The sequence below is a fragment of the Phodopus roborovskii genome, unplaced genomic scaffold (assembly GCF_943737965.1).
Source record: "Phodopus roborovskii unplaced genomic scaffold, PHOROB, whole genome shotgun sequence".
NCBI classification, from domain to species: domain Eukaryota; kingdom Metazoa; phylum Chordata; class Mammalia; order Rodentia; family Cricetidae; genus Phodopus; species Phodopus roborovskii.
Window position 1 is genome coordinate 4,234,176 of NW_026126417.1, and position 20,158 is coordinate 4,254,333.

Below are 20,158 nucleotides of genomic sequence, written 5' to 3' on the forward strand. Positions count from 1 at the left end.
TACCACCCTTTATTCATACCTAGCACATAGTATTTTTTTTTGCTTAATTTACTTTTTTTTTCTTATTTTACATATCGATTCCAGTTCCATCCCCCTCCCTCCCTCCTTCCCTCTGTCCCTCTCTCCCATGTCCCCTGACCACCCTTCCATTCCTCCACCCCACTCCACAGGGAGGGTGATGTCTTCTAGGAAGGATCAACAAAATCTATCAAGTCATTTGGAGTAGGGTCTAGGCCCACCCTCCTGCCTCTAGGTTAAGGGAGTATCCTTCATGGGAAATGTGTGCCTGAAGACCTTTTGTGCAGCAGGGATACATCCTGGTTCCACTGTCAGAGGTCCCTTAGACTGTCCAGGCCTTCTAACTGAGACCCATGTTCAGGGTGTCTGAGTCGGTCCAATGCTGATTTCCAAGCTATCAGTCTGGGGGCCCATTAGCTCCTTCTTTTTCAGGTCAGCTGTCTCTGTGGGTTTCTGTAGCCTGGTCTTGTCCTCCCATTCTGTGTCTGGATTTCAGTTTGGCTCAGTGTTTAGCTGTGGGTGTCTGCTTCTGTTTCCATCAGCTACTAAATGAGGGCTCTGTGATGGTGGATAAGTTAGTTATTATTCTAATTTTCAGGGAAGGACATTTATGGTAGCCTATCCACTGTTGTTTAAATTGTTAGTTGGGGTCAGTCTTGTAGGTCAGGGGAGGAATAGACAAGAAAGAGAGAGAGAGAGAGAGAGAGAGAGAGAGAGAGAGAGAGAGAGAGAGAGATACCATTAAAGAAGGAGCAATTATAGGTTTGAAGAAATAACTGACTCTAGAGAAATGTCCAGAGAAGGGAAATATTATTTCTTAAGTTGTGTAATTATGATTACAACTACAAATACTTAGAGAAATGCAAATACTGAGACTATTACAAAGTTTAGCGCTTTGATAAAAGAGCAGTCAATGCAGAAAAACACTGAAAAATAGACTAAAATTATTAATTTTCTTCTAAACTCAAAGGTTATTTAGTTTCTGTTCTATAATATTTGTATTTATTATGTATAAACCAACATTAAGTTTTCTAGGATAATTGCTACTAAGTTAAATGCAAGAATTATACAGATACTTTAACAGATTATTGTATTTAATTAGGTCTTTGAAAATATTGATAGATCCTGGGAAGGAGAAGAGAAGGGTGAGTGTTTATTTTTTATTATCATTTAAATTTGGAACAAGCTTGTTTTATATATCAATCCCAGTTCCCACTCCCTCCAGTTCTCCCCTATTCCCCCCCCCACCAACTCTCATCCCATCCCCTTTCTGCTCTCCAGGGAGGATGAGGCATTGTATGGGGAGTCTTCAAAATCTGTCATATCATTTAGAGCGGGACCCATGCCCTCTCCTATGTGTTCAGGCTGAGGGAGTATCCCTCTATGTAGGATGGGCTCTCAAAGTCTATTCATGTGCTAGGGATAAATACTGATCCACTACCTCATAATGGCCTCATAGACTACCCAGTCCTCCCAACTAACACCACTTTTTGGGAATCTGGGTTGGTTCAATGCTGGTTTCCCAGCTCTCAGCCAGGAGTTCATGAGCTCCTCCTTGTTTAGGTCAGCAGTTTCTATAGGTTTCTTCAGCCTGGTCTTGACTTCTTTGCTCATCACTCCTACCTGTATGCAACTGGATTCCAAGATTTTGGCTAAATGTTTAGCTGTCTGCTTCTGCTTCCATCAGCTACTAGATGAAGGCTCTCGGAATGCATATAAGGTAGTCATCAATCTCACTATCAGGGAAGGACATTTAAGGTAGCCTCTAAACTTTTACTTAGATGGTTAGTTGGGGTCTTGTAGATCTCTGGAAATTTCCCTAGTGCCAGATTTCTATTAAAAACTACAATGGCTCCCTATATTATAATATTTCTTTTCTTGCTCTCCTCTGTTCTTTCCCTGATTCATTCTTCCTGCTCCATTATGCCCACTTCTACCCTCCTCTTCCCCCTAACTCTCCTTCACCTCCCCCTCATGCTTTCAGTTTGCTTGGGAGATCTTGTCCCTTTCCCCTTCTCCAGGGGACTATGTATGTCTTTCTTAGGGTCCTCTTTGTTTCCTAGCTTTTCTGATGGTGTGGATTGTAGGTGAGTTGTTATTATGTTCCTGAATGTAATTTGCTTTTCAGATCAACATTTTCTATTGCTATGACTGAACCTATTGTGACGTTAAGAGCTTGGGTCTGAATATGCTTTGCTGTGCTCTTTAGAAATCTATCCCTATTAGTATTTGCAGTGGTATTTTGTTAAACAGTTTAGTCTAGTAAATAGATTCTGTAGCATACATTTGCTAATGAATAACTATGAACCTGGTATGTATATTTCAACCTGATATCTACATTTATCTTATACGGTGTTGTATTCTGTATGTTTCCTCACTAAAATTACCCATTATTTACTATATACTTTTAAGCTAAAATTTAAATTTCCTGATGTCATAGAAACAATTATGCTGATGTCCAATGAAATAATTATGCATGGTACCAAAAATGGTAGTATCCTATCAGACCAATTGCAGTGATATTTAATGCAATTCCCTACCAGTTTCCAAATTTAATTCTCATTTTCATTATGTCATGTCATGATTGCTAGTGACAAATTGAGATATTTTAAAATTAATAAACCACACACACTTTTGGTTTTGCCATTGCTCTCCTGCTTCCTCACAGCTCTCCTGCAGAGGAATTTCCTGATAGAGCATGTATAATACAGACCCAACCAGAGCTTCTCTCCTGGAGGTGTTTCTCATTAGCTTTCACTTGGGCAACATTGTCATCACATTTTCCTTTTATTTTGTTTTTACATTCATGCATTTCTTCTCAGGTAAGTTTTAAGGTGACTATCAAATTCTACACAGGAAATACTTCCTCATATGACTTGTTGATAATCTTTCTTTCTTTGCAGGTCATATCTGGCGACACGCTGGGTAAAATGGATGGAGGCAATCAGTCTGTGGTGTCAGAATTTATACTTTGGGGACTTGCCAACTCAAAGAATCTTCAGCTCTTACTCTTTGTGATATTTTTGATACTTTATCTGCTTATTGTGTCAGGAAATATTGTCATCATGGTCTTAATTACTACTGACCGCCATCTCCATTCTCCCATGTATTTCTTGTTGGCCAACCTGTCCTTTGTTGATATGTGGCTTTCCTCCATTACTACTCCTAAGATGATCTCAGACTTTCCGAGGGAAAACAAGACCATTTCCTTTGCAGGCTGCATGTCCCAGGTCTTCTTTGCCCATTGCATTGCTGGAGCAGAGATGGTTCTGCTGGTGGTAATGGCTTATGATCGCTATGTGGCCATTTGCAAACCACTCCACTACTTCACCATTATGAACCTGAAAAGATGCACTGGGCTGGTGTTCGTTTCTTGGACTACTGGCTTTGTGCATGCCATGAGTCAGGTGATAGTGATTGTGCAGCTGCCTTTTTGTGGTCCCAAAGAAATCGATAGCTTTTTTTGTGACATGCCATTGGTGATTAAGTTGGCTTGTGTGGATTCCTATGATTTGGATATTCTAATGAATGCTGACTGTGGGGTCGTCGTTGTAACCTGCTTCATCCTGTTGCTCATTTCCTACACATTAATCCTTATCAGTGTTCACCAGAGCTCTAAAGCTGGAGCATCTAAGGCTCTTTCCACATGCAGTGCTCATGTTACAGTGGTGATGATCTTTTTTGTGCCTTGTCTTTTCATTTATGTGTGGCCACTCAATGTCACCTGGTTGGATAAATTTTTTGCTGTGTTTTACTCTGTTTTTACACCTCTCCTAAACCCAGCTATTTATACACTGAGGAACAAAGAGATTAAAAATGCTATGAGCAGATTCTTAAGCAAGTATATTGGTTCCTAGTACTCAGAAATGTAAACTAATTACTTTAAATAAGGGACTGACAGTATGAAAAAGATTTAAAATCAGAAAATACTATTTTGTGTCAATTTCTTTATATAGATATAATTTAACCTTTTAAAGAGAATATGACATTTTACTGCCTAACCATCTAAATATTTTGAATCTTTCATCTTAAATCTATATACAATTGTCCTTTGTATACAGGAATGCCATATGAATATTCTTCTAAGTCTTTAATAAAGTTTAGCTTAATATCTATTGAGAAATTTCATATGTTTACTTTCTAGTTAACATGTTATAAAATCTTACCTGAGTATAATCCTCTACACCATCACATGCCCCAAATTGTTCAATTTCTTTGTCAATGGCCAGTCATCACTCTTTCTTTATAACAGCTATCTAGCAAAACACTAATCCACTGGGCAGTATAAATTAAAAAGAGAAGAAACAAAAATTATTATTTTGTAAAATAGCAATGGAGAAAACTTTGTGTTTTTTTTAAATCAAATGCATATTGTAAATAAACCATACAACTAAAGTTTGATGATATTTCTAAATTATCTCAGCCTGAGACTAAAATTTGTTTTTTAAATTATTATTAATTATTGAATAATATCATATAATATGATCTCCATGTGGACTATGTGTATAAATTGACTGAATAAATAGTAAAACTATTGTACTTAATTCAGTGGTCAACACACATGGGGCATGAACAAACATATTTGTAAGTTTGTATACAGTTCTGTTGGTCTGCAAGGCCGCAGATGTTACTTAAAACAATCCAGACTATTATCTTTTTATTTTTTTGCTCACCATAATTATGTGGATAGACCCTGTTGATGAATGCATAACATACTTTTGTTCTAGGACACAGAGAACACAGTCTCAAAATGACTTGGAACTTCTTCCTATTCTATATCATGCATGGTATTAAAAGGTAGTAAGAGCATTAGGCAAGAAAGGGATTCATTGGTCTTACCCAGTTCTCGACACCTCATGGGAAAATACACACCAACCTCACAGGATATGTCAACGACTGTAATAATTCCCTTACTCTGATGGGCTAAGAAACTATATTTTGAATGCTTTTTTTTGACAGGAGAGATTATTGTAAAGTTAGTTAAAACTCCCTAGCCATTCAATCCATTTAAAGTTTAAAGTTTCAGGTATTACAATTATGCTTTTTATTCATTTGAAGTTTTTTTTTTTTTTTTGTTTTGTTTTGTTTTCAGAACCAGAGATAAAGGTTTATTTTCTTTCTTCTACAGGTAGGCATTTCTTAAGGATTCTGTCTTTCCTCCATTATGTAGTTTTAGCATCTTTGATGAAAATTGTGTACTATAATTGTTTGTACTTAACACATTTCTACCAGTCTATTTTATTCATTTATCTGTAGGTACTCAAGTATGCCAGTACCATACTGTTTTATTAACAATGGCTCTGTAGTATCTCTTGAGATCAGGAACAATGAAGCAATAAGCAATTTTTTTTAAAAAATTGTTTTTGTTGTTGTTCAGGAAAGCTTTGACTATCTTTGTTCTTCCAAGTCATTCTCATTGAAGATATTGTGGTGTGATTCTTGGGAGTTTGCAATGTAATATTGTTTGTGTTTTGTGGTGTGATGTTGTCTTTTGGAATTTGTTTGTTGATAAATTTTTAAAACTAAAGTTTAGCTAGTTTTTCTGGTCTCCCAATGTAGGACATTGGCCTAGTGTTTTTCTGAGATTTCTATGGAGAGATGAATGATACAACAGAGCAAGAAGGTCTCTGTCCAGATTTGGCATTTGTCTCATGACCTGGCAATGAGGGTCCTTGGACAGGGTACTTTGACATCACACAGCCATGTCTCTTATTAGGTCTTGTGTGTGGACATGGATCCTGGGTTAGAGTGACTTGGGTGTAGCATGCAGAACTGCCAGAGCTTGCCCTCTTGCCATTCTGGCCTTCTGAGATGGGGCCTGGCAGAGTTTGTTATGGAATAAGTAGCACTTAATGATACCCCATGTTCAAAAGAGTTAACGGTCTGAAACATTCCAAAATTGTCTACAGGAGTGGGTTGAAGTGTTCTTACTACATGCACTGAATGGCAACTTATGAAAAATCACAAAGGTGTTCATTATCTTTATTATGGAGATTCTTCACAGATGATAAATATTAAATTGTTATTCATCTTATTTTATTTTACTAACTAAATTTTAATAAAGAGGTAAAATGAGCTAGAAGTAATGAAAACTCAAATAGGCAAAATAAATTATGATAGATTAGATCAGAACTTAGTTGAATAGAAAATACACTAATACAATAGGTGAATCATGTATTAGGGATTCCCAAGGGCAGAAAAATTCTGTGGTGAGTATGCATTTATTTTGAAGAATTGGCCCCTAAAAGACATATATGAATGTTGTTAATTGTATATTTGACAGGATATGTTGGCTGGATTCCCAGTGAATCACTTACATAGTTGATACTTGGAACTAATGAATTCCAAGTATATCTAAAAGCAGAATTTGACCTATTTTTTCTTAATAATTTATGGGAACTGAAGAAAATCCTTGAACTATAGATGATAATTTATTTCACCAAAAACTATTGGCGTAAATGTTAATTTCAACTAAAGAAATTTCACAGACACAGCTATGGTAATTTTTGGCAAATAGCTCAATATTAGGATTAACAATACACATAAAGTTAATGATTACTATTGAGTAAATAAAAAGTTGAATGTTTACAGTGTTTTGATTTAAATTTAAATGAACTTGATAAAATGTCAATTACTCTGATCAGTGAAATAGAACAAAGTAAAATAGATAGGGATGTATCATTGATCTTAATAACATTAAAGAACATAGTGAAATATAGAAAATTTTACACCTATGTATTTATCAGCTTAGAGATAAAATTGCCAAAAATTTATTCTTTCCTGTGGTGATATTTTATTTATGAATTATTAAAGCTTGCACATTAGTAGCCAATTTGCAGAGGTGGAATCAATAATTCTTTTTATACTATTAATATCTCAGGATTATCTTTAACAAAACCATGCCATGAAAATTACATAACATGAAAATTCAATTTTCAAAGTAACAAGTTGTTACAGGATCTCCCAAGGCAAACAAACGCCTTTGAGAAGTCCATGACCCAGCTTGTCGGCAGGCAGCCAATTACCCCTATGCCAAGCAACACAAGTAGGTCACAATCAGTTTTCTCAGCTTCAGGAGAGCAGCGCTGGCCAGAGCCAGCAGGAAGAAATCCAGACAGTGACCATGCAGCTCAGACAAACTGGGGACAGAATCCTTCGCTGGGTGGTTCAAGGGCGTTTTCTGCAAGAAGCCGGGGATGCACTGGTTCCTTTCCTGGTGCTGGAATTCATGAGAGGTCACATGCCACTAAGATTTTTTTTTCTGGAACAATTTGCTATAAAGAACAGACAGACAAGCCCTGCCCTCTGGCTACTTCCCAAAGAGTCCTGCAGGAGTCCTGGTGCAGTGCCAGACACACTCCAATCCTCCTTCCCCCACCACTTGAAGTGGTCTGTGTTGGTTAGCTGAACTGCCTGCAGGTTTAATGTCCAGAGCTGACAGATGATGGGGACAGCCCCACCCCTACCCCCACCCGGGGCTGACTGGTGATGAAGCCTGAGTTAAAGGTCTGACCACCCAGAGAGCATCATGAGTGTCCCCTTGTGAACCTTTCCACAAACCTCTGGGCCTCCCTCTGGGTCATGCCCTCTGATGCTCTTGACCTTTCAGTTGTCACCTGTATCTAGGTCTTCAGAACCAACTCCCCCTGGTCCTCCTGGGTCCCAGCTCCAATGTTGGTTTGTAATTACAAGTATTGTGTATGCACAGATTTGGGTTCTTAGTAGGTGACACTTTAATAAAAAAAAAAAAGAATAAACCTATATTTTACTGAGCAAAAAAGAAAGAAAGAAAATTAAATAACACTACTGAGAGAATTAAGGAAGATATCATAAAACAAAAATAAACAATTTTGAACATTACAAGTGAAGGGAATCTAGCCAGCCTTAGAGGCTCTGGCAGGTCTTACCCCTTCTCTATTCCCTTTGCCTTACTAAATACCATTAGATTATGTTACTTTTAAAAAAATATTATTTTTCTTATTTTATATATCGATCCCAGTTCCCTTTCCCACCCTCCCTCCCATGCCCACCGGCCCTCCTCCCATCCCATCCCCCTCACTCCACAAGGAGGGATCATCAAAATCTGTTAAGCCATTTGGAGTAGGGACTAGGCCCTCCCTCCAGTCTTTAGGCAAAGGGAGTATCCCTCCATGCGGAATGTGCTCCCAAAGTCCTTTCTTGCACCAAGGATACATCCTGGTTCCACTGTCAGAGGTCCCTTAGACTGCCCAGGCCTTCTAATTGAGACCCACATTCAGGGGGTCTGAGTCAGTTCAAGGAGCTTCAGGAGGCATCACCATACCAAACACAAGCTCTACTATAGAGCTATAGTTCTGAAAATAGAATGGTATCGGCACAAAAATAGACAGGTTGGCCAATGGAATTGAATCTAAAATCCTGATATTATCCCACACACCTACAAACACCTGATCTTTGACAAAATAGCTAAAAATATACAATGGAAGGAGGAAAGCATCTTCAACAAATGGTGCTGGCACAATTGGATTATGGTGTGTAGAAGATTGCAGATAGACCCATGTAGATCGGCATGCACAAAATGTAAGTCCAAATGGATCAAAGGCCTCAACCTAAATCCAGCCACACTGAACCTCTTAGAAGGAGAAGTGGGGGCACAGGAGACTGCTTCCTGAGCAAAACACCAGTAGCACAGACACTGAGATTGACAATTAATAAATGGGACCTACTGAAACTGAGAAGCTTCTGTAAGGCAAAGGACACAGTCAACAAGACCAAATGGCAGCCCACAGACTGGGAAAAGATCTTGACCAAGCCCACATCTGACAGAGTGGTGATCTCCAAAATATACAAAGAACTCAAGAAACTAGTCACCAAAATACCAAATCACTCCATTGGTTAAAGGCTTTTCAGGATTTCAATGTATATATATACCAAGACTTCATACCTGCTTTTTATTCCTTGAAATTGATTAATTTTTACTAAGTATTCCATGCTTGATTTTATTTGATTGCATCTATGTAGTTGGTTTTGCACATTTCTCACTTTCATCTTTTTCCTGTAGAATGTCACTAGGCAAGTGATGTTTATTTATTAGGCTGTTTATACTTAGTTTATACTTCATTTTCCCCATATATTGTGAATCATGATTTATGATTTCAAGTTTTGTGCTTATCTACTTCTTATAATTTTATGGAAAAATGGCAAAACTCTTATCTACTGATTTTTGCTTAATAGTTCATTTTCAAAGAAAATAACTAATTTCTATTTTAATGATCACTTTTTGGATGCATTTATAAATTTATACTTAAATTTGTACACTTGTTGTTTTCTACAGCTTCTTCACTTTCTGGTTTTACTATTAATTATTGACGTCAAGTACATTATAGTTCAGGGTAATATTTAAGGGCAATTTTGGTTTGCATGTATGTTAGCATTAAAAATTTTGAGAATATTTATTATAAATATGTTTTTCATCTTATATAGAAACTGTAAGTGTAAACTTTTGCTAACTTTCTATTAGTTTGCTGAGTTCATGAAAGCTACTTAACTTATACATAATAACTACTGTTCTTTAAAGTATTGAAACATTAATGTTGGAGTATTATTAACTTTTGTTTATCTTCTTTATAGATAGTTTAATATAACATTAATGGTATATTGAAATTCGCAGGCAAGTGGATGGCAATTGAAGAAACTATCCTGAATGCGGTAACCCAGTCACAAAAAGAGGAACATAGTATGTACTCACTCATATATGGATTTTAGACCTAGAGCAAAGGATCATCAGCCTATAATTCACAAGGTATATTCTAAGAGATTCATATAAAGTCCCTCACAGAACTGGTAAGGGACAAGTCCCCCAGAGCTCAGGGGAAGTGGGGGGGGCAGTGAATGGAGAGAGAAGTAGGAGAAAGTGAGGGGAAGGAGAGCAACACACATGTGACTAGGAAGATTGAGTCCTGTTAGGAATAGAAGACAGGAGAGAGAACATAAAAGATGGAGCCAATATTGGTTTGAAGAGAAAATTGAACCCAAAGAAAGGTCTAGAGAACTACAAGACTGCTGCCAACTAACAAATTGAGCATCCGTAGAAAAGCTACCATAAATGCCCTTCTCGGATAGTGAGATCAACAACTAAATTATCCATGGAGCCCTCATTTAATACCTGTTGAAAAGGGGGAAAACCCAAAAAAAAGGGGGGGGGGGGGGGGGGGGGGGGGGGGGGGGGGGGGGGGGGGGGGGGGGGGGGGGGGGGGGGGGGCGGGGGGGGGGGGGGGGGGGGGGGGGGGGGGGGGGGGGGGGGGGGGGGGGGGGGGGGGGGGGGGGGGGGGGGGGGGGGGGGGGGGGGGGGGGGGGGGGGGGGGGGGGGGGGGGGGGGGGGGGGGGGGGGGCCAAAGGATGTATCCCTGGTACACAAAAGGACCTTGCAAACACAATTCCCATGGAGGGATAACTGCCTTAATCTAGAGACAAGAGAGAAGCCCTAGTCCCTACTTCACATGACCTGTCAGATTTACATGACCCCCAACTGGATGGCATTCCCCTACATATGGAATTGGGGTGGGGAGATGGGAGGGGAGGTTGGTTAAGGTGCATGTGAGAGGGCAGAGTGAGGGAGGGAGGAGGAACTGGGATCGACATGTAAAATAATAAATTAGATAAAAATATATAAAAAAAGATTTTTATGACAGTGTGACATCTCTGCACCACCAATATACTATAGAGAAGATTATGGGCATTAAACCCCACATGGACTTTATGTTCCTTGAGGCCAATGAGCAAAAAATATGTCCTTGCCTTGACTTCTGACTGCCTGCTCTCCAAATTGGACAAGCAGAACACAAAACAGAGTGACTGTAAAACCTTGCCAAGGACAAGCAGGACATTTATTAAAAAATCCTGTTGCACAAAAAAGTCTGTCAGATATGCATGGCCTATAGGCCAAAGATGGATGCTCCAATGTTTTTAAGAACTTTGGGTGACTTTCCAAGCAGGCAGCTCTTTCTGTCATTCCTCACAAATTTTGGAAGTTGCTTGCTCTCACTCCCTGCTCACTCAGTTAATGTTTCTTTCTGTGGTCTTTGAGGGAGTTCAAGACCAGATAGTATAGTTAGAGTTTTCCTTGTTTACCAAACTCAGAAAGGAAACTCACTGAAGGAATGTGCAGTTTATAAGGTTTGAAAGACATTAAAAGATAATTTGATAATGCAAACTAGAATAGAAAGTTAAGTACAAGAATTTGGACTCACCAAGATAAGATTGATAATGGAGTATTTTCTCTGATTTGTCAATTGCAAATGGACTGAACATTGTTGATGTAATTGTGTATTGTATATACCTTATGTATTGTATATACTTTATGCATTGTATATACTTATTGTACTTATATAAGTTTTTTCTTATGTTAATTGTAGCCTTCATTTTATATTAGACATAAAAGAGAATTGTGGTGACATTTATGGTTATTATGATATTATTATTATATTGTTATGATCATTAAAGCTTATCTGAGGGTACAGAAAGCATTTGTCTCTAGCCATGTTGAGGAGAGGAAGCAGTCTGGGACTGGAGTCTGAAATAGGATGGCCATTCAGTCTGAGGTAGAAGTAAGAGCTAGTGGCTAGCTGCTTTGCTTCTCTTATCTTCAGCTTGTAGCTTCAACACCATTATCATTCTCTGGGTTTTATTACTCATGTTACAAAATCATATTGGCAAGTTCAGCTTTTATATTACCCTAAATAATTAACTAATAGATTATGATCTGTTATAATAGTAGGAGTCAAAGCATAGATGGTTAGCAAGTAGGAATATGTTTTATGAATCTCAGTAGTTGCCAATGAATCACTTACCATTGAACCCATTGTTTTATTAAGGTTGGCAGTAATTTTTTTATGATATTTTTAAGGAAATGAACCAAAAAATTTCATTAATGTAAAATATTCTAGCTTCTGTCTTATATTATCTCAACGTAATAGTATCCAGAGAGTTTCAGATGTACATAAATAATATTATAACAATACCTTTAATTGTTATGAAAATTAATAACTGGGATTTTTTATTGTTATTTATTGGAGTCTATGTAAAATATATTAAAAACCACATAAAATAAATTGATGTGATATGAGATGGGAAATATGCCAGACATAAATGAAGATACAAGGCCCCCACCCCAACACAAAAGAATTACTGTGATGTGTGCAGTCAGTGTGGACAGAGCCTTGGATGATCTATCAGAAGGGCAGCACTGGATGGTCATTAGAATGATAGTGTAGGAGATGCTTAGCAGGACAAAAGAACACAGAGTGAGAATACCACTGTTGTCAAAGACCATGTTGTCTAACCTATATGTGTCTTCATAGGGAAGTTCGAGTACTCTAGGAAGTGTTGCATGAATTAATAAAAGACCCAGAGACAGATACAGGGGCTCAAACTTCAAGGTGAATCAAGCAGAGAAACTTGTCTTAGCTCTTACTCTACCTCAGACTGAAAAGCAGACCTGGCTCCACCAAACCTCAGGTTGAAACCTCTCCTCAGCATAACTGGAGACTACTGAGACTTCAATGTCTTCCTATCCTCGATGTGGGTGGAGAATTAATGCTTGATATTGAGACTTTGCTCCTATTTTATATATGTGCCTAATGCTGGGATTAAAGGCATATGAACCCCAGGTGCTGAGAACGTCTTTGTACGAGCTGTTTCTCTTTAGGACTGGATCAATCTTGTATAGATATTGGTAGCCTTGGATTTACAGAGATCTGTCTACCTTTTAATCCTGAGTCCTAGGATTAAAGATATGTACCACCACCTCCTAGATTTTGGCTGCTGGGATTAAAGGTGTGTGCCTTACTTATGTGGTTTGTGCTTAACTTTGCTTTCTGAATCCTCATTCAAGCTTTAATAAATCATAAATAATACATCACCACAAGGATGGTCACAATAAAATCTGTCAACCTTATTGGGACCACAAACTGGTAATTTCACTGGAAAGGCCATTTGGCTCACTGAATATAGAAAGGTGATTACCCATGAAGCAGTCAAAATACATTCATTGCCACACATAATTGTAGTGTAGTTTAGAGGATTGAAAATTGCTACATATCTGTCAAAGGTTACGAAGGTAACAAGCTCACTTCCTCCAAAATATCCGTGGAAGGCAGCCCTTAACAGAAATGACTCTGAATTTACTGAAAAAGTCAGCAATCATTTTGGGAGCTTTGACAGAAAACAGAGACAGATCTAGTAATGAGAGTTTGGCCAACAGGAAGTACATAGAGTGGAAATGAGAAACAGAAGTCACGGTTATGATAATAAGAAGGCTGCCAAACACAATCCCTACAGAGAAAACTAGCAAACAATCAATAAAGGAGATTGCAAACAGAAAGATCTGAAGTTCTTGAGAATCAAGGATTCCAATGAAAATAAATTCAGTCCTCACAGAGTAATTTGTTCCCCATGATGATTTCTTCCAGATGAGAGTCTCTACACTTGCCTTGTAGAATACAATGAAAGGAAGTGAGAGTTGCTATATGGAAATTCTACCCTTGGCTCACTCGTTAAGTACTTGCTATAATATCTTGCACAAAAACTCCCAAAGTAAAAATCAGAACTCATTTTTTTACTAAAGTACCTCCTTGATTGTCTTGTTCTTTAGGTCACTAAGACTCCCATGTCCCTGTGGTTCTAGATTCCATCCTCATGCAATGCTACTCTCCGTGCTGCTGTCTGTCTGTACTCTCATCCTAGACTGACTTCCTTTTCCTCTGAAAGTCAAAACATTGTGGTATATAGTACAGTCCTTACATTTTTTATGTTAAATTGCTTAGGAAAAAAAAAGATATTTGCCAAAATAATATAAAAGGTGGAAAATAAAAGGAAAAGAATAGGTAAAAATAGGATTTATAAAGATTATGTGACCCATATAACATATGAGACATATAACATAAAAGACAGATGTGTAATATATTTTGGGAGATATGAGGGTATAAGGAGTTATATTTGTTAAATCTGTTGGCAGAATGTTGTTATTTGTTTGGAGATTAATTTCATCATAACCTGTTTTGCTTAGAAGACATGGCTATCTCTGGATTCTTCCAGATCTTCATTTACTCCTGCCCAGCTACTAATCAAATTATTGCTTATAAAGTCCTATACAAGTTACTCTATTTTTCCAAATGTAAGGATAGATCTAATCATAAAATAATTCTTTACCCAGTAAAATATCATCCCCACTCTGACAATACTCAAATACCTGTGTCCTGTTGTGAGATACAATATTGTGTGACTAGTTTGTTAAAGTCTTTCTTTAGAGTTATAGTTGGCAAATTAAAGTTGTTTTGAGTGTTTATTTGTTTCAAGATATGGTAACATTGGTTTACTAATGAAGAAGGAAAATTTCCAGGTCATATCTCCATGAGAAATATTCCATGGGTAAATAAGGATCAAGATTCCTTTTGCTGAAAAATGCCCATGTATGAATGTATGTATGTATGTAAATATGAAACAAGCATGCTTTACATATAAATCACAGTTCATACACCCTCCCAACCTTCTCTGTTCTCACCACCAACCCCAGTCCCAAACCCTTTCTGCTTCCCAGGGAGGGTGAAGCCTACCCTGGGGAGTCTTGAAAGTCTGTCATATCATTTGGAACAGTGCCCAGGCCCTCCCCCATGTGTCTAGGCTTAGGGAGTATCCTCTATGTGGAATGGGTTCCCAAAGTCCATTCATATACTAGGAATAAATACTGGACCCCAGTCCTCCTAACACCCGTATTCAGAGAATCTGGGTTGGTTCTATGCTGGTTTCCCAGCTATCAGGAGGATGTACATGAGCTTCTCCTTGTTCAGGTCAGCAGTTTCTATGGGTATCTTCAGCCTGGTCTTGACTCCTTTGCTCATTATGCCTCCCTGTCTGCCACTGGATTCTAAGAGTTCAGCTCACTGTTTATCTGTGGGTGTCTGTTTCTGCTGCTGGTAGCTATTAGATGAAGGTTCTAGGGTGGCATATAAAGTAGTCATCAATCTCACTATCAGGGAAGGGCATTTGTAGGGAGTGGTCTTTGAGGAGCTGCAATTGGAGCCAGCCAAGCAGCCCCAAGTCCATACCCAAGTGGGGGAGTTTGGATGAGGGAAAGGCTAGCTATAGACAATAAAGAAAGATAGAGAGACAGAGTAAAGGTCAGGAGGACAGATCAGTCAATACTGAAATGCCAGGAGTTTATTTTTCACCACACTCATATACCTTAACCAAAAAGGGGAGCACAGAATCATGTATATGGAACAAACAGACTTTTATCCTCACTTATTCTAAGGGTTCAGTAACCACACCTTACCTCCAACTTCTTGTTCAGGAGTAGCCATACCTCATTCAACTTCTCCTTCCTTAGCCTTGACAGTCAGGAGTAACCACGCCTCAGATTCAGGTCTGTTGTTATTTAGACTAAGACAGCCAAAAATCCTTCTGTAGCCACACCTTTGACCTTTAGGTCTTGTGACCTGCTGACAGCTTTGAACTCTCTGCCCTTGTGCCAAGATGGAGTGCAGCCATCTTTATGGGCACCCACAAATTCTCCCTTCTTAATATAATTTTAAAAAATAACTGTGCTTCTGCTACAGGACAGATGGCTGTGTCTGTCTTAGGAAGTCTTCTTCAACATTCCAGCCTTATCCATCATGAGAAGCACACATTGCATCATGTGTGTCCTGTCTAGGTAGCTTGTAAGTAAAAAGACTTTACAGGTCTCTGACTACCAGCCTCTGTAACAAAGAACATTAGAGGATAGTGCATAGCTCAATGCCAACACACCTGAGCCAACTTTTCATCGAGAGTTCACAAGTAAACTCGATAATGCATATGCTTTTGTGGCTACAGCATCTCCTGCAAAAGGACAGAATGAATCAAGATGAAATGGCCTTTTAAATTGGTCTGAGATGTCTTGAGTGGCTATTGTTATATCAAAATCTAAATCTGCACATTAAATTGCATTTTATCTAATGATTCATAAGCATCATGTCTAATTCTTAACAGAATGGGCTGACTTTTTCATCCATAACATATATCTAGTATAGCAAAGGTTGTAAACATTAATGATTCCAGTATACTTATTAACAATTGACACATTATTGACTAATTACAATTCACATAATTTCAATTCAATCAAAGGACAATAAAATTTTTTCATGGTGAATGAAGTATGAATAACTCCACAATTCTGAACCTTTTCTTTTTCCCTTTCTAAAATCCAATGCACTTCTGGTTATAGTTTTCAAAGATAAGTTTGAGATACCACAGTTCTTGAGTACTAAAGTATTAACTGCAAAACTTTTGTTCATAGTCCACTCAAATACTGAAGATGGGCTGTAAGGAGTAAGGTTTTTCCCCACCGGGTCCATTTTCCCTGCCCGCTTGGACCCCTGCACCAGCCCCAAATAATACACACAGAGATGCTGTATTTGACATAATGCTGTTGGCCAGTTACTTGTTTCTTATTGGCTAGCTCTTTCTTAAGTATTAACCCATTTCTATTAATCTAAGTAGTTCCACGTGGTCTCATCTTACCTGGGAGTGGGGCCAGCGTCTGGTCTCCACAGCCTCTCCATATTGGCTCTTCCTTACCACTTCCTCAAATCCTCCTTGTCTCCTAGTCCTGCCTATCTTGCTTTCCTATTGGCCAACAGTGCTTTATTCATTAGCCAGTATGAGAAACATATTTACAGAATGACATCTCCCAACAATGGGCTTTTGCCACACACTATGTCCATAATAGCTTTCAATTATCCCAAGATATGGTGAGGCTAACTGGTCAATGCAGCAGGCTTGTTGCGACACTGGAAATCTTGAACCAAACTGAAAGTTTCTAATCTCCTTTTCTTCTGAAAATCTTGAACCAATTCCTTTCTTGGACTGTAGAGTCAGGGACACAGGTTCAGCAAGTCTCACTCAAACTGGCTTGGGCAGGTTCTCGAGGTGGTCTCGGGTTCGGTTTTCCTCTGTTCCACACATCTCACCAAATGGTCTGGCAGCCATCAGGCCTCATTTTCTTCCTGCAAGAAAATACAAACATGCCCTTGACCCCATATTAGGCCAGGATCAGGTCCTTTCAATACTCTGGTGTATGGATCTTTACATTTGACTTGAACAAAGGTTGCTTAAGTTCCATCATGCCAGAATCTGTCCCAGGAAGATTGCTCATGGGCACCCATATTTAAGAAATTTAAAGTGAGGAGTGCATGATTTAATGAATCATGTGGAGTCTGGAGGCACTGCTCCCCTCTCCTTAATTTTAGAGGTTGTGTTTTCAAGGTGCTCTGAGCATGCTCCACCGTTCCTTGCCCTTGTGGGTTGTAAGAAATACCTGTGTTCAATTTTCCATTGAGCACAACATTGCTGAAATGCTTTACTAGTATATGAAAATCCATTGTCTGTCTTTATAACTTTTGGAACTCCCATAGTAGCAAAACATCATAAACAGTGACTTATCACGTGATTAGTATGTTCTCCAGTTTGTGCAGTGTCCATTAAGAAGCCTGAATATGTATTGACTGCTACGTGCATATATTTTAATCTGACAAATTCTGCAATATGAGTAACATCCATTTACCATAAATGATTAGGAAGCAGGCCTCGAGGATTTACTCCTACGTTAGTTATAGGTAAATATTTTAGGCATACATCATATTGCTTGACAATTTGCCAAGCAGTCTCTCTGGATAAAACCAAACTGTTTTCTTAGACTATTACTATTTTGATGATGAAAGCTGTGTGACTGCTGAGCTAATTCTACCTGAGATAAAGTGACCATTTTTTGTCAGTCTATCAGCTGACTCATTACCTTCAGCCAGTGGGCCGGAAAGGTTTGAATGAGCTCTTATATGACCCACAATGCATGGTGCTTTTCTTTGCTAAATGGCACTCTAAATTTGCTCAAACAGCATTTTAACCTGATTATTACTAGTTCCAATGTATGGAACTGTCTCTATAACTTGAAGGGCTCTGAAAACATAATAACTATAAGTTAAATGAATCATTGATTTGAAGCTGAAAAACTATTGCAAGAACTTGTAAGTCAACTATCTGAGCTGAGGCTGGATCTGTCTGTACTACATATTTTTTTTTTTCATCAATAATATAAGCTGCTTTTCCATTAGAAGAAGCATCAGTAAAAACGAACATAGCATAGTGAAAGGATCACTCCTTACAATTTTAGGGAATACAAATTGCAATAGTCTATGAGCTGGAACTGATTATTAATTTTTCCCAAAAACTGAGCAAAAGCAATTGCTCATGAATCACTGTTTTGAAATAATCAACCAACTTGCTGTTTGGTCTAGGGAACATGTATTACACTTGGTTCCCTGCCAAAAATATCTCCTGGATTCCATATGGCATTTTTGTACCATACAAGATACTGCTTCAGAATAAGGATTTAACACTTTGGCTTGGAAAACAGGTTAGTGAAACCATAACAGCGGTCCCCCTTGCTATAAGACAGAAGTAAGACTATTCTGTATGGGAAGAAAATAAGCTTCCCATGGTTTTGTATACTCAATATAACACATCAGCTGATGCTGGATTGCATTCTCCAGTTGTAGGAGAACTTGTCTACCCTCTTTAGTTAGCTGTTTAGGTGAATTGGGATCACTATCTCCTTTCAGGATATTGCTTAAAGGTTTCAAATCACCAGTAGGTGCATTTAAAAAAGTACTCAACATTTGAATATTTCCCAATAACTTTTGAAAATCATTCAATGATCACAAGCTATCTTCTCTAATTTCTAATTTTTGAGACCTAATTTCTTTAAGATGTAACATATGTCTCAAATACTTTTGAAAACTCTTTTTCTAATCTGACCTGTATAGCTTTGATTAGCTGACAGGGTCTTATTTGCATCTTCACTGACACCTTTCTAGGCAGGGCCTACCTGGGCTGCAGTTCCCTGGGGCTTTTTCTCAATAGCTTTTCTCAAATCTTATATTAACCTCCATATTATCAATTTCTTTTTTAAGCACCAAAATTTAGGGAGATTTCTGTATCCTCTCCTCTGCTAAACTCTTTTGAACCATCCATACAGATTCCTCTGGATCTCAGGCCATGCTGGTTTTGATCATTTCCTGCTGTTCAGCTATGCTAGCCAACCAACCTTGGGAGATGCAGATCACTAACCCTTCCAATGAAGACACTAACCTGATGTCTTTTTTTTTTTTTTTTCTATATCTCCATCAGTTCAAGTAGTACCTAATGTTGGGATTCACACATTTCAATTACAAATACATACAGAACATACATACATCTTTCAGCTCTCCTTTTCTTTAGGCCAAGATTAGTTTGTTGAAATAGAATATCTTTAATTAAAATCTCTTGTTAATGTGTCTGCTATAGGTAATCCTTGAATTTTGAGCATCCAAAATCAAAACAAATCCCAATAAATTCATCTATGTTATCTTTTTTCCCCCATGAGGTCTTAAAACAGTTTCTGGTAGACTGCATTAATTATTATTAATTATTCCATACACTTGGCTGGATGTTAGCCATAGCAGTAACTCCTAAGATACCTTAATAGAGGGAGTCATTATAGGTTTAAAGAGAAATCGAGCACTAGAGAAATGTACAGAGATCCACAAGGAAAACCCCAAATCAGAATCTAAGCATAGTAGGAGAGGCTATCACAAATGCCCTTCCCCTATAGGAGAATGATGACTAGCTTGAATGCCATCCTAGAACCCACTTCCAGTAGCTGATGGAAGCAGAATCAGAGAGCCACAACTAAGCACTGAGCTGAACTACTGGAATCCAGTTGTAGAGAGGGAGAAATGACGAACAACAGGGTGAAGACCATGCTGGGGAAACCCACAGAGACAGCTGACCTGAGCAAGTGGGAGCTCATGTACCACAGTCTGACAGCTGGGGAACCAATGTAGGACTTAGCCAGGCCCCTGAATGTTGCTGTTGACTAGAAGGCCTGGAAAGTCTAAAGGGTCTCTGGCAATGGAACTAGTATTTATCCCTAGTACAGGAACTGGATTTGGGAACACTTTCCCCATGGAGGGATACTCTCTTATGCTAAATACACTGCCAAGGCCTAGGCCCTACCCCAAATGACTTGACAGACTTTGATGATCCCTCATGGAGAAGATGGGGGATGGGATGAGGCATATGTTGGGGG

At 38.5% G+C, this 20,158-nt stretch overlaps 1 protein-coding gene and 1 pseudogene across 1 annotated transcript; one reads left to right on the plus strand and one right to left on the minus strand.

Annotated features, from left to right (window-relative positions):
- The first annotated feature begins 2,945 nt into the window (after positions 1-2,945).
- On the plus strand, positions 2,946-3,875 carry LOC127221740 (olfactory receptor 4K3-like). Its single transcript, XM_051183747.1, has one exon. It carries the CDS (start codon positions 2,949-2,951, stop codon positions 3,873-3,875), a length of 927 nt encoding a protein of 308 aa, XP_051039704.1. The 5' UTR covers positions 2,946-2,948.
- A 3,170-nt stretch (positions 3,876-7,045) lies between these two features.
- LOC127221713 (olfactory receptor 4F4-like) lies at positions 7,046-16,998 on the minus strand (annotated as a pseudogene).
- Between the last annotated feature and the right edge of the window lie 3,160 nt (positions 16,999-20,158).

What these genes read in the sequence shown, in the direction of transcription:
- LOC127221740 (XM_051183747.1), top strand. Translation starts at nt 2,949, where the DNA reads ATGGATGGAGGCAATCAGTCTGTGGTGTCAGAATTTATACTTTGGGGA.